Source organism: Polyodon spathula, chromosome 29, assembly GCF_017654505.1.
Source record: "Polyodon spathula isolate WHYD16114869_AA chromosome 29, ASM1765450v1, whole genome shotgun sequence".
In the NCBI taxonomy this organism is placed as follows: Eukaryota; Metazoa; Chordata; class Actinopteri; order Acipenseriformes; family Polyodontidae; genus Polyodon; species Polyodon spathula.
Genome location: NC_054562.1, coordinates 5996749 through 6011006, shown reverse-complemented (window position 1 = coordinate 6011006; position 14258 = coordinate 5996749). Strand labels below are relative to the sequence as shown.

The 14258-nt window shown below is 37.9% G+C and overlaps 1 protein-coding gene across 1 annotated transcript; it reads right to left on the bottom strand.

Moving 5' to 3' along the window:
* Positions 1-964: 964 nt before the first annotated feature.
* Positions 965-12695, bottom strand: LOC121302393 (synaptobrevin homolog YKT6-like). The gene is made up of 8 exons (XM_041232338.1): positions 12456-12695; positions 10910-11054; positions 9150-9232; positions 8358-8458; positions 7809-7913; positions 6244-6309; positions 4824-4925; positions 965-3984 (listed from the first exon to the last, which is right to left on the bottom strand). The coding sequence occupies exons 2-8, from the start codon at positions 11011-11013 to the stop codon at positions 3949-3951; spliced, it is 597 nt and encodes a 198-aa protein (XP_041088272.1). The 5' UTR covers positions 11014-11054; positions 12456-12695; the 3' UTR covers positions 965-3948.
* Positions 12696-14258: the final 1563 nt, after the last annotated feature.

Genomic DNA, 14258 nt, shown 5'->3' with positions numbered 1-14258 from the left:
CACTGTTTATCCAGATGAGAGTGTAACCATATCATAGTGTATTCAGATCAATGTGTCCACATCTTTTAAATCATTAAAATATGAACCTTCCTGAGTTTAACATGTTTTACTTAAAGAAGTAAGCTGTGTTGGGTGTTTGATATTCATAACCTTGGGCGCTCAATTCAAAAAAATTACTTCCATCATCGGTCAATTAAAGTCCAATATGCATAAAATAATGCAGTTAGACTATTACAAACAACACAAAGAGATTTTCCCAAAGCAAACTTTATACACTTTATATAGGCAAGATTACAATTAATGTAAACAGTAATTAGAGAAGAGATTGGGCAACGTTTATTGAAATAAACTTTAATTTTTTTTTTTTTTTTTTTACTGACAGGTGGTTGTTAAATTCATTACTATAGACAAGCTAAGAGTCAGTCAAATAGAACCGCAATAAATTACACTGTGACACATTGAAAACTTTTTTTTTTTTTTTTTTGTTCCTGGGTAGTAAGTGTTATTTCCTAATTGCTTATGCCTCAAAAGTATAGAACATGGCTATTATTCCCCACAAACTTTGCTTTTGTGACCAGGACAGTGATATTTGAAAATATCACTATTTCCAGTGGGAAAACAGGCAAATGTGTGTCTTTTCGTTCACATAAAGTCAGAAAAAAAACAACATATGAATCCAAATTAACATGTATTTATACTAAAGTAATACAAAAATGACTACAAAAGATTTAGAAGTGAGTAGTTTTTTGAGATTTACAATTATACTGTATTTACAGTATCTCAAAACTACTCACTTCTAAATCTTTTGTAGTCATTTTTGTATTACTTTAGTATAAATACATGTTAATTTGGATTCATATGTTGTTTTTTTCTGACTTTATGTGAACGAAAAGACACACATTTGCCTGTTTTCCCATTGGAAATAGTGATATTTTCAAATATCACTGTCCTGGTCACAAAAGCAAAGTTTGTGGGGAATAATACCTATTTTCTATACTTTTGAGGCATAAGCAATTAGGACAGCAAATATAGTCATTTGATGCTCATGAAAAGTAGCACTGACCAGATTTTGGGCTCTCCTTTTGATGCAGACCACCAAACTCATTTTATTGCTGACTCATGTCCGAGCCTCAGTACACAAACTCAAACGTATGTAATCTCTGGAATGGCTCCAACTGCTATCCAAAGGGAATCTATTGTCTTTCCACAACTTTTTTAAATCATACAATATTCAGTCTTTTTTTTCCCCACCAGCTTCAAGCAATACCCAAGATGGATCTCAAAATTTGCAACTAACAATGTGACAAGTTTTGGAATTGAAAAATGTTTCCGATTCAACCCGTGTTTCAGAATGTTTGACATTGGCGCCACCCGGAGTCAATGGGTCACTGCAAAAGGCCTGGTAAAGGAGCTTTTTTCCCCACACATGCTCTTTAACAATCCAGAAGACACTTTAATGAAAGTCTACGGGCACAAGATTGTAAACCAGACACCGGAATAGCAAGAGTGTAAAAATATTGCACACAGCACATACAATTTAACAGCAATAGTACTGGAGCATTGTGCCCAAGTCACAAACACTGTCCATTAGTAAGCACAGTCACGGGAACACACACACACACACACACACACACACACAGCCAAATTACACAGGAACTGACAGCAGAAATACATCGAGTTTTTGTTAAGCCTCTGCTGGAATCATCATTTAATTAATGGGAAGCTAAGTCTTGCAATGTATCTTCCTTAAAAATTGTTTCTCGAAGATAACATTTGTAAGAATCTAATTTTATGCTGATGCACGTAACCATCATTTAAACCATGCCTCAGAAAAGCTGGGTTAATTACTGCTGGGACAGACCTTTGAATATTCAAAGAGGCTGCCTTCAGAATGGGTCTTGCTGTAGCCCATACTATACCACCAGGTTTTAAATGAAATGATTTTGCTTAGAATGGTACTCCAGCGGGATACTGTGGTTAATTGTACTCTGCAAGATATTTCTCTGTGGTAACTTCAATTTTTACTCTAAATAAAACATGATGGAATAGGTATGTAGGCTGTCATGAGTTTTCACTGGTAACAGAAAAAAAGTTTTTTTTGCAAGAAAGGAATTAATGAATTGGACAACCCCAGCAACAAAATTAGTGAATTACAGCTAGACAAGATACTTTTCTTCAGTATTTTAAACAGTGTATCTATGCATTTAGAGACCAGTCTGGTTTGAAAGAGATTTCAACAGGTCCAGCTCAGGGAAACGGTCCTGAACAAAGAGGATCAGGGGACTGATTTGAAAGAATGAAGTGACTTCCTTGAAAACTGCTGAAGATAAGACTTGTATGCCGTTATGTACCTAGACTGAGAAGTAGACAAGCGTTTACATGTAATGCCTTTGCCAACACAGAGGAGCTTTACTTTACAAATCTGCAGATGCAAACACACACAAAAAAAAAAAAAAAAGCAAGAAAGAGAAAACAAAGATCTTCAGTTTCAATACAGTGCGAGGTAAGAAAATAGATTTGAATTACTCTTTTTTTAATCTGTTAATGTTATTATTATGTGTGTTCTTTATCATCATATACTCCTCTTGCTGTTCTCATGGATATTGGGTAAGCTGAAATTTGTAAAATTAAGCCAGTTTTTAAAAAAAAAAAAAAAAAGTCCACTGGGAGTGTGCACCAGTAATTTCTTTTTCACCTTTGTCTGCAGTATTTAAAATTACACAGTTTCAGTGGGGAAGAAATGAATGGTGCACACCTCTAGTGGTCATTTTTATACTGGTCTACAGAAGTTCGGCTTTGCTTAGAGAGAGTAAAATATGCTGGTGATTATTAAACATGCCAAAAATCCATGTTTGCAAAAACTAATAAATGATGATAGAAAATGGACAAATAAATTTAAAAATTTTAAATCATGCAAATTCTGTTCTACACTGCAGGCTTCAACGGTGTGTGTTTTCATCTACGATTTTAATTGAGAATAAAACATGTATGCTTGTAAAAAGACTATCATGATACAGATCGCATCTGCAGTAAAAGCACAGACACGCGGCATTAAGCAATGATCCAGATGTCTTGTGCATGTGGGAAAGATGTACCATGTTTTAATTCTTGCCATCCTAACTATGACAGATACACCACTTCACTTCTATAAAGCAACGACATCATTCTGTAAAGCAATGACATCATTCTGTAAAGCTATATCATCAAGCTATCACACTAAACCACAATACACAAAGCAAGATGCTTTTTTGGTTCCCTAGGCAATGTGGCTTTTAATAAAGCACTTAAATATACTCGGGAACATTTCCTGCTTGCCAGATTGTTGTTCATTAAGTTAATTTCCATTGTGCAGAGCAATTAAAAAAAACAAAACATACAACAAATACAAATATCTGCCAAGTACATCACTGCAAAAACATACCGATAGGTTTGTTTTTAATTAGATACAAAACAAAAACGAGATAAATTATCTTGGCCCATGGCAGATATTTCTTAATTTGTTTTTAAATTCAAACAGGAAACTGGGTAAATGGGCAAGATAATGCTCTAGGCAACACTTTTGCACTGAAGAATACAGAATCTGATATAAATACTGAACACAGTTAAAACTGCCACCAGGAAGAACAACAAAACCCACAAACTTGCAGAATGTGGCACACTCTTTCAAATCAGCCCCCTTTGCATTTAAGGAAGTCATTTAAAATAATTTTATTTTCTTAAATCAGATAAAACTTCATGTTCTTCTCACATTGGCCTCCCCCAGTTTTTAAAGTTCTCTGAAGTAAAAGAGAGATGTCAAATAATCTCCCCCCTCCCCACCCATTCCCCTGAGGAAAAGGACTGTTAAGTGTCTGCTCTCGTGTCCTGTATGCTCGAGGCTCGGTTCTGAATGTTAAAGAAGGCTTGATAGACACAGATCAGTAGGTCCAGAGGGCCTGGTGAGGAGGATCACATAATCTCACAACACGAGTTTTGCTTGCGAGCCTGAAAGGGTAAATAAGGGAAAAAAAGATCAGAAATTGCCAATTCTCATTCAGCATTCACAAATCCACATGGATGGTGCTTATCAAGCAATCTTTATTTTATATAGTGTCATTCATAGTGGACCACCATCACAAAGCACTTTAAATAGGGATGTAATGATACACTAATGCCATAACACCTGCATATCGAATACATGTAGAGACATGTGATGGTCCTGATGGGTTACCTGTATGGGGCATACCAAAGTCAAATAATCATTTAATTCTCCATTCAAGAACCATTTGTTGGACAACAATGACCTATGCTGGGCTTTTCGTCTTGTATCACAATACAAAGACACTTACCTACATTACGATATGATGCATCATTTAAAGAAGGAACCACAATTCATCGATACACACAGAATCCTTCTACCGCAGTTAAGAATGGTTCAGCCCCCCACAAACTATTTCAACCATTTTATTACTTGATTGACTAATCAATTATTGATCAGCATGGTTTTATTTTGTTAGCCTCAATCAAACATTATTTGATCCTTTAATCTCCCCGTTATCCCCTATGAAGCCTCAACTATATGGTGTACAAAAGAAACAAGGACCAGGGGTCACAAATGAAGATTAGATAAAGGGGCATTTCTTTTTTTTTTTTTTTTTTTTTACACAGAATTGTGAGGGTCTGGAACCAGCTCAGTTAGCTTCCAGGTGCTCATGAGATCACACTCAAGTGTTCTGTCTGCCAGCAAGATTATTTTAATAGACAAGAACAGATCTATTTTAACACTGAATTAGACATTTATTTTTTGTATCATCTATTAAAAACACATACACACATATACTCACAGTTTTGTAAAAGGCTTTGGATGTGTTTCCCAAGTGTTCAGACTTCTGGACTAAATCATCCAGCTTCTCACCTCTCTCCAACAAGGACTCCATTGTGTTGTGCTGCCAATAAATTAACACATATAAGACAAGAATAACAGGCCAAAACCTCTCATGATAGTAATATGGCAGCCTGTATGTTAGAAGCCAAAACCACAGGCAGGTTGTGTTAAAGCAGTGCAGAAGTCTGGATCAGTGGCAGCAACAGCAGATGCTTTATTACTAAATGAAGTTTAGTGTCTTGGTTTTTGGCAGGAGCCTGTTTTTTATTTTATTTTATGAGAAAAAGCAGTTAATCCTTTGGTTTCATATATAGCCCATGAGCATAAGTGTCCCCACTGATAAAATATCACATTAAAACAATTGGGTTTCCATTAGATATTAACTTACTTGCAGAAAATCCAATCCAAACGCTGCAGTGGCAGCATTTGAGAATCAAACAATACCGCCACTATTAACAGTGCAATCATTTCAAACTGAATCCTGAATTCACACAAGTACTATAGCAAAGTTGTACCGGGGTTCAATGTACGAGGGCGAGGAGGCTGTTGCTATGATACTGGTTCCAAAGTAAATGTAACCTTTTGACCTTTAACCCTTTGCGGCCGTATGTCAGACCAGACCCTGTCCGACATCATCAAAAGGATGAAAAGCACGTCTAGTCATTTTTTCTCCGGAAAAAGCCAACAAAACCTTTCAATGGCCAAGTGAGACCAATAGGAGCCGAATGAAACCAAAAAAAAAAAGGGGCGTATCTCACAGCCCCATGCATTACAGGGAGATAACATAGACATGACAAAGGAAATAGCTGCTCCTGGTTCCAGTCCTCATCCATATCACTGACATTTACAGAGCTTTTATTTGATGCTATAGTAATAAAATAATGACTTGGATCACATTATTGAGGAGTTTGGTGATAAAACGAGTGATCAGGAGAGGATTTATCAGTATGCACGTCTATAAAGAGGTATGTGAAAAATACAGCGAACAAGGGGTGGGGATACCGGAGATACAGTAGAGTGTCCTTTTGCGATTCAATGCCTTTTAAGCTTGTTTTACTCTGAAAAAAATATTAAACCGCGTGTGTAAAATAAACAGCGCATGTGAAAAAAAATTGGACCTGACACACCTGACAAGCGTTGAATAAATGGACTGCAAAGGGTTAAACTTCCTGCAAAGGGATAGACGTGGAAGCATGGCTGTGACAGTGTGATTGATGAGGTGACTTTTCAGATGGAAATAAAAAAAATAAAAATATAAAACACGGGAGAATTACAATAATACTTCTGATTTTTTTCTTTAATATTTTGCGTAACATAAAAAGTGCTGCTCGAGTTCATTGCGGAGTGCTACTCTAAATCATGCACTTCACCGAACTCACCAGAATGATTTTGGTTTCGTCCAGCTCTGCCTGTACTTTGGACATAGGATCAGCCTCCCGAGGATTCTAGGAGAAAGGAGGGACTTTTACAAACAATGTAGTTAAATACAGAAAATCCTGGCAAGTCTAAACTAGAATGGCTAAACAAAACAGTCAATTAAAAAAAAAGACACACAGGTGTAACACTAACTATTTTTTAAACCAATAACTTCCTTAAAATGCACTTACTTTTTTGTTTCCAGATATTGACCTGGAAATTCCCGTGTTACAGGTAATAGGACCCTACCTGAGCCTCGCATTTGTATTACAGTAGAACCTGTCATATCCGAATGAATTAACTCAGGGGTCCAATCAGATATGTAAAAATATCCTATCTCGGAGGGAGTTGTTATATTACCTTATAATTGCTTTAACAACGTCAGGCATTATAAATAAACAATGTCAGGTACATCAGTGTGTCTAAAACACCAAAGTACGGTACTGCGCGTATACTATACAAAAAATAAACCCCAAAAAAGTATTGCAAAACAGTCTATGCCAAAGTAATCTGACAGGGTTTTTTGCACCATACATGCAGAGTTGGGTCACTGTAATATCACTTTTGTCAATAACAAGGTCATATAACGCTAGACATTTTTAATGTGTAATAATATTACAGGTACTTTCTGCACAAAATATTACCAGCTTGTCTCGTTATCTTTTCTCTGTTGTGCACCTACATTGGTGGCCTTTTCTTGTTTTAAAGCCAAAGTTCATTTCAGTTTAGTTGTAGCTGTAAATGTGAACTGTTCTTTACTGTATTTACAGTCAGCACCGCACGCCGTCAAACCAGAAACACTTACAGCAGCCCCTAAAGATGTGCCTGCTATTTACATTGAACACATGGAAACCCTGAACACAGCTTTCAATGCATGCATGCACACAATCAGGACTAACTGGCTTGAGTACAGAGCTTAATAAAGGCATAACAGAGACCCTGACAGGTACACAACAGCTTCTTCTTCACTAGCACCTTCTGATGCGATACGAGGACTATTTAGATTTCTAAACAAAACGTTTAAAATAGCGTGCCTGAATGTACGCTTTGAAGAACTCAAATTGCATGCATACGAAACATACATGCTTATGCATCAATTATACTGTAGTATGTACAATATACATGTTTATGTATGACCTTAAGCAATTCATCTAACACAATGTTTTATATACATTGCCTGAGTTGTCCTGCTACTATTTTAGACCCATAATAAAACGTGCACTGATCAGTGCCATTCATTTAGTAGCATCATGTGTAAATGACACATGCCACAGGTCCATTGGTTAAGAGAGGTTATTGTATTTTACAGGAGCAGATATATGACAGGTTCTATGCTGCCCATAAGAGACTTTTGGGTCAAGTGGGATCCTATTACCTAACACATGGCCAGATGAGACAAAGTCAAGTGTGGTCGTCGTCAATGTGAAAATAAAGACTGGAGGCGGGGGTGGGGTGGGGGGGGTGCAGCGGTTTGGGCGCACGCTGTTCTGCTTCAGGGAGGCAGCCTGGGTTCCATGTCTTTCCTCACCTGGTATTTGGCGAGGTAACCGTCTAGTGTTGTGTAGTTGATTGTAGCTGGAGAGCCAGAAGGCCAGTCTATCCTGTCCACCTGCTTGGAGAATTCATCTAATACCTGAAAAAGGAGACCAAGGAATGAATCAACGAGGTTTGCCCTGCTCTTCAAAATTATCACACAGTAGGTGGACAAGCCAGAAAAAACTCAGACTTTTCATTTAGGGAATATTTATATTTTAGTCAATACTAAGACACTTAACTATATGTAATTATATTAATCAAAATATGTTAGTCGTTTTATCTGCTCATGAGCACCATCACTTAATAGTCTAGGACAGTTTTAATTTAATAAAGATTACCTCATTCATTATTGAACTTAAGCTGCAACTTTCTTGTTTCTGAAACATTTTCTACATTTAAAAGCACCGATAGGTTTGATTGTTGTAATCAAACACAGAATGTCGCAGACAGAAGGGTCTTCTAGGGTCTGTGTGCCTGAGCCAGTTGATAATGGGAGAGGCGTGTAGAAACAGCAGGTGTATTTAAGACTGCAGTTTCTTACCTTATCGAGCAGAGTGAAGCAGACCCTGGAAGGGTACTCATTGTCAGCGATAACCACTGCGCTCAGCGAGTCGTTACGCACGTACACATGGCACAGGTACTCTGGGGGGAAAGCAAAGAATATTCACACCAGCGATCCTCTGTAGAGCACCTCTGTAAAAACAAGAGGCGCTCTACAGAACAGAACTGCCCAAGAAACACACTTTCTACCTCAGTTCAAGTCTGCACTGAAGGCGACTGGTTTGCAGTATAATGATATATTATGCAAGGCATCAAAATTATAACTGTAATAGAATTGCAACTCATTTCTACCCAGGGGTTCTTGGGACAAGCCAAGTCACAAGTGCAATGCCTGAAATCAGCAGAACCCACTTGTGTAATTTCAGCTTGGTTAGAAAGTCGCTTAATCTTTTTTCTAACTACAGGCATTTCTAATTGAAAAGGAAGAGGCCAGCCACCATGATGTTTTGAAAGTACTGAAACCACATCCATAACATAGGTAAGGTAAAACTTTAAAAAAAAAAAAAAAAAAAAAAAAAGGGTCTATTCAATTAATCTAAACAGTGGAGGATCTAAATCAGTTTAAAATCGTTAAAATAGGACCACGCAGGCAATATATTCTACATTAAAGAATCTCCCACACGCTGATGTTTGTCAAGAACACAGTACACAATGGGCTCTCTTTATATATAGAGAGATACAGAGACAGAGATAGATAGAGAGAATTATATCCCCTCTTTTAAAGGAATATATAACACACTATTAATAAACTAAAATTTGTTTGTTTGTTTACCTTGTTCCTTGACAGACGCCCGGCTTCCATGCGATGAACGTTCCACAATCAGGGCGCTGGTAAAGGTCATGAACTCCTGCACACTGAAACAAAACCAGTCACTGTGTGGCACGCTGTACGCTGCATTAGCTAGACCTCTAAACACCAGTTTATTGGAATTTTGGAATAACAGAAAGCAGCATATTAAGAAAATTATATAATTGAATGACCATGGAGCAAAGGAACTGCTCAATGCATATTACTGTGCTCTCACATGGCCTGCGTGTTTCTGGCTATCAAGACTACAGAAAACTGCTTCCAGAACATACACTGCCTGCAGATTTAGGACATGTACCAAATACCAGGTCGAGCCATTGTTTGCCCTGACAACAGCCTTGACACAAAGTGGCACAAGGTGCTGAAGGGTGTTCATACATACAGTCACTGACATTTCAGCTTGACAAACCTCCAACAGCCTAAAAGCATGGCTTGTAACCTAGTGTAGTATACCTTTTAAAATGAAAATGCATGTGTTATAACATGCATTTCTTTCAAAACTGCACATGCAAGACCTATACAGTCAGCACTCACAGATACAATGTCAAAATACATAGCTATGTTTTAAAATACGTAGGCTTCCATTTTGGTGTCCTGTATTGGTTTTGTTGGTACAGTACTATATTTTCAACAGGAGCAGTATTTTAATTCATAACGATATGATTCTTGCCAAAAGAGACGACTGTGGAAACGTAGACTGTAACACAGCACATACATTTAAATCCAGTACATATTGTAGCAGTATGAAATTTCCCATTAACTACCCAACAGCAAAATGAAATCAAAATGCCTCCCCCATGCACAAACCTGCATAAAACGTAAAAGACAATGCAATTTATCAAAAGATTAAAAAAACAACACCAGTTTCCAGAACTGAAACAGTATCCAAAGTCAGTAGAATACAGTGCTTGACACGGCCCTAACGTCACAGTTCACTTGCAAATGAAAATGCACAAAAGCGTGTGAAATTGGAGGAAGCTCTGTGTAACTGCACAATAAAAAAAAGACAGACTGACTTGGCATGTGAGAAGAGAAAAAACACAGGCTGTGACGAATAAACAAGTACATTGTAACACTGAAGAGAGGGGCATTATATCAGAAAACTGGCAAGAGTGCATTCATCTGTTACATACATATTTATACACAAATAACAGGACTGATTTTATTCACAAGGGAGGCAAAATATGATTGAAATGTATCTGGGATATCTGAGTGCTGACTGCATAATGAATGTGCATGGCAAGGAGAATGCATGGGACTTGTTTGTTAGCTACAAATACTGCAAGAACGCCACCATACTTTAAGTCTATCACCTCTGTAATCCATCTCAGGCCAACTAAACTTCAGATGACTGCAGCCAACACCTCAAATCACACGATTCATCACATTACGAACTGAACACCTTTTATTCAACGACAGGCCATGAACTGAATCAGCGCGGAACTGAATGCATGGAAGCTTTAACTGCTACTACATTAAGTAGACACATTTCACGTGCCCTGAATTCCAGGAATGGAACTAAGGCCCTCATTGCACAGCAGTTTGAGTTTGTATGAGTTTAATAAGACACATCTGAGCTTGATCCCTGTACGCTGGGGCTAATCAAGCTTGTATTAAAACCTGGAGTGGGTGAAACTACTATGCAATAGGAGTCTTATTTCCATCCCTGAAATACCCAATCTGTAAAACAAAAGAAACATGAATAAGGTGGTGAAGGTGCAGACCTGGTCCTCTGAAAGAAGCTGAAGGAGGACAAGTCATAGGCTGCTTTGAGGAGGTTGGCTTTGGAAGCCCCTTTATGGAGAACACTCAGGCTGTACAGCTTCATGGCGAGTCACCCTGACAATCACACGTCCTTCCAACAACCCCCTGAAACACAATATATCAAAAGAAAACACCCTGATGAATTAATCTCTTAGTCTAAAAAAATCAAAAATCAAAATCAAAACAAGAAACAGCTATCTTCACAAATAAACAAAACTATTATTATTTTTTTAATATTTTTTTTTTTTTTTTTTAAGAAAAAATACATGGAGGCCTATAATAATATTCAATACAAACTATACCGCAAATGAATAGGAATCACAGAGCTGATTTTGGAAATGTGCCAATTTAAAGCGGACGGGCACTATAGCCTATAATCTATCAGGAGATTAAAAAAAGAAATCTTGCAGTGGCATCAGGGAATTCAGTGGCATATTCTAAAGAAAACAGCAGGCTTTTTTTTTTTTTTTTTTTTTTTTTTTTTTTTTTTTTTTTATCAAAGTGCATGTATCTATCCGATTTGTCAAATCCTTGTTATTAAAAAGCTTTTGTGTTTATCTGTGGAGGAGTGGGAGCGCAGCGTTTGGAGCTTGGAAAGATGAGTACGAGACAGTGAAACAGACCAGTAAATGGAGGATCCCGACTAAGTATAGTGCTGATATGCCAGTCCTGAATAATGAATGCGAGCGGCTTGAGTGTTTTTAGCCTGGCTGTAGCAGACAGGAATTTAGGAAGTAAAACAGATTCGGCTATATTGTGATGCTGGTTTCTCCTTCTCTCTCTCTGTCTCTATCTCTGTGTTCCCACCCTGCACTAACATTGTGTGTGCGCGTCCGTGGATTTTTTTTTTTTACAAAACACGATATATATTTGTATTATGACAGTTTTACCGTGTCCTTAAAAATGCACATTCCCTCTATATATACATAACCTCATTAAAAATTAACCTTCTTTGCGCCTCTAGCACTACACTTTTGAAGAACCATCCTTTTTCTGCGGGTGTTTTCTCTATTTTACGCCAATCTACTTCTGTTAGTCTCTGTTTCATACCTTCACAGTTTGCTTTTCTAAAATTGCAAACCTTATCTCTAGTCATTACTTTTGGGGTTTTAAAAGCACTTCAAAATGAGATCATGTTGTGGTCCGAGTTTGCTAGTGGTTCTTACCTAACATGTACGAAAATGCTTGCGAACATTTCAAAGAATGGTTCGCAAGCTTTTCCGTACACTTAATAACTGAAAGGCACGTTAAACATATCTAAACGATGGCTCTTTGAGCAGAAACCTGACATGTTGAGAAAGAAATGCATATTGATGCTGATCTTCGATTTGTTTGTGTTTAAGAGAAATCATGTGAGGCTAGCTAGCTACGCTACAGAAGGGCATTGTGGTCAAATCCTCTTCGTCTCGTATGGTGTTTCAATCACACTGCTAACTGGTGTTCATCAAGCCAGGGTGATACACCTTTATTATCATTTGTGTAAAAATGTTTCCTGCCCATCATTACCCAAACCCTCTCCGGCAGGACTCAGCGAGTCTGGATTCCTCTCTCGCTCTGGGCACTCCGTTCCTCACTCCAGGCTGTCGACCTAAATATCCACAAGACGGGCTGATGAAAATGCTATATTTAAAAAAAAAAAAAAAAAAAAAACCAACAACACAATGCCCGAGAATAAAAATCGAGATGCAATCCAAGACAGAAACTCCCTTTTCTTCCCTAACCACGTCACTCCAGCGGAAAGCGGTCCTCCTGCGACGCACAACCGGCTGGAAACACTACTCAGTACACCGTGCACCGGAGACGGCTGATGGTTTCTTATTTGCTGTTCTCCTATTCTGTACTAAACAGAAACGATATGCAGTTACCTTTCCCCGACGGGTCTGATAATCACAAGCCTCTGCATCAGTCTAACATTTTCACCAACTCTACAGTTCACAGAAGTTACAAACAATTCCGTAGATCACATTAAGGATTCCAGTGTAGTTTTATTATTACAATAAAAGCAAGCATCATAAACGTATTATGGTAAGGGGGAAAAAAAGCAATAGATGAATTATAAGATGCATTCAAAATACTGTATTGATGAAAACAGAAAAAGTATAAAACAGTCACATTGACCAGTGTCCGGGGGGTGGTTAATCTAGTTTATAAAAAGAGCAACACGTGGGAACAATATGTGCAATGGAGGGAAATGCCCTTTCACTTGACGTCATCAGAAATGCATTGTGCTATACATTGTTTTGCCTGTTTTTAAGTGCTTGTAAACTTACCTTGCGTTAAATGCGGTTGGCCGATGCCTGTAATGTGCTACGTGTATTAGTGCTTAGACCGTACCATGTCAGAAAAGTGTGAATAGTTAAAAAAACAACATTCTGATGGGCAGTGTTTCTTTCAAACTGTCTAAAGGTTAAAAATACGAGGTAAATACAAATATAAATGGTTAAGTATTGTAATGGAGCTATAATTTAAATATCTGCTAGATTAACAAAGTAGAGATTCCCGCAGAATTGGCTCCGGTCTGGAATCGGTTGAAACAGTTTAACTCTAAACTCGTCCCAGTCCTGACATGCAGACGCCTGGTGTAACTCGGTGTGTGTGTGTGAGGGCTGATGTGAACATAAAAAGAATAGTTGGTCTATATTGTTTAAAAACATGTATTTTCAGTTACATGCCTTTACCTTGATATGAAAACCGGAAATGTTTTGGTCAAGTGTTTGAGATACATTAACACAATCACTGAGCATCATGCGTTTATTACTATTTTACACCAGAAGGTGGCGCTATTTCATAAAGAAATGCTATCATGTAATGATGTACATTCCTTTTTTTTTGTATACAAGGTGGTTCTAGTCAGTTGGCTACTTTGCAATGCTACTGTGGAAAAATGATTCACTGCAGAACCTTGAAACATGAACAACCACCATGGGCCATTGTGGCAAAGTGGTTTGCAGGGCGCAGGTGTAGAGGTAACGCAATGCGTAAACAGATGACAAACAACAAAGTTCACAGTCCAAATGGGTACATTTCAACGAACTTGCAGAGTTAGCGTGGAGCTGCTTACTAAGCTACGAACCCAGGACCTCTCACACTGAAGCATAGCGCCTATAGCGCTGTACTAAAGAGTTGGCTTTTTTGCAAGGAGCGTATATCATTCATTCATATATATGTGTGTGTGTGTGTGTGTGTGTGATATTGCTGCTCTAGAAAGAGTGCAAAGAAGAGCAACCAGAATTATCCAGTGTTTAAAAGGCATGTCATATGCAAGAGGCTTTTTTGACCTGAAAAAAGAAACAAGAACCAGGGGTTACA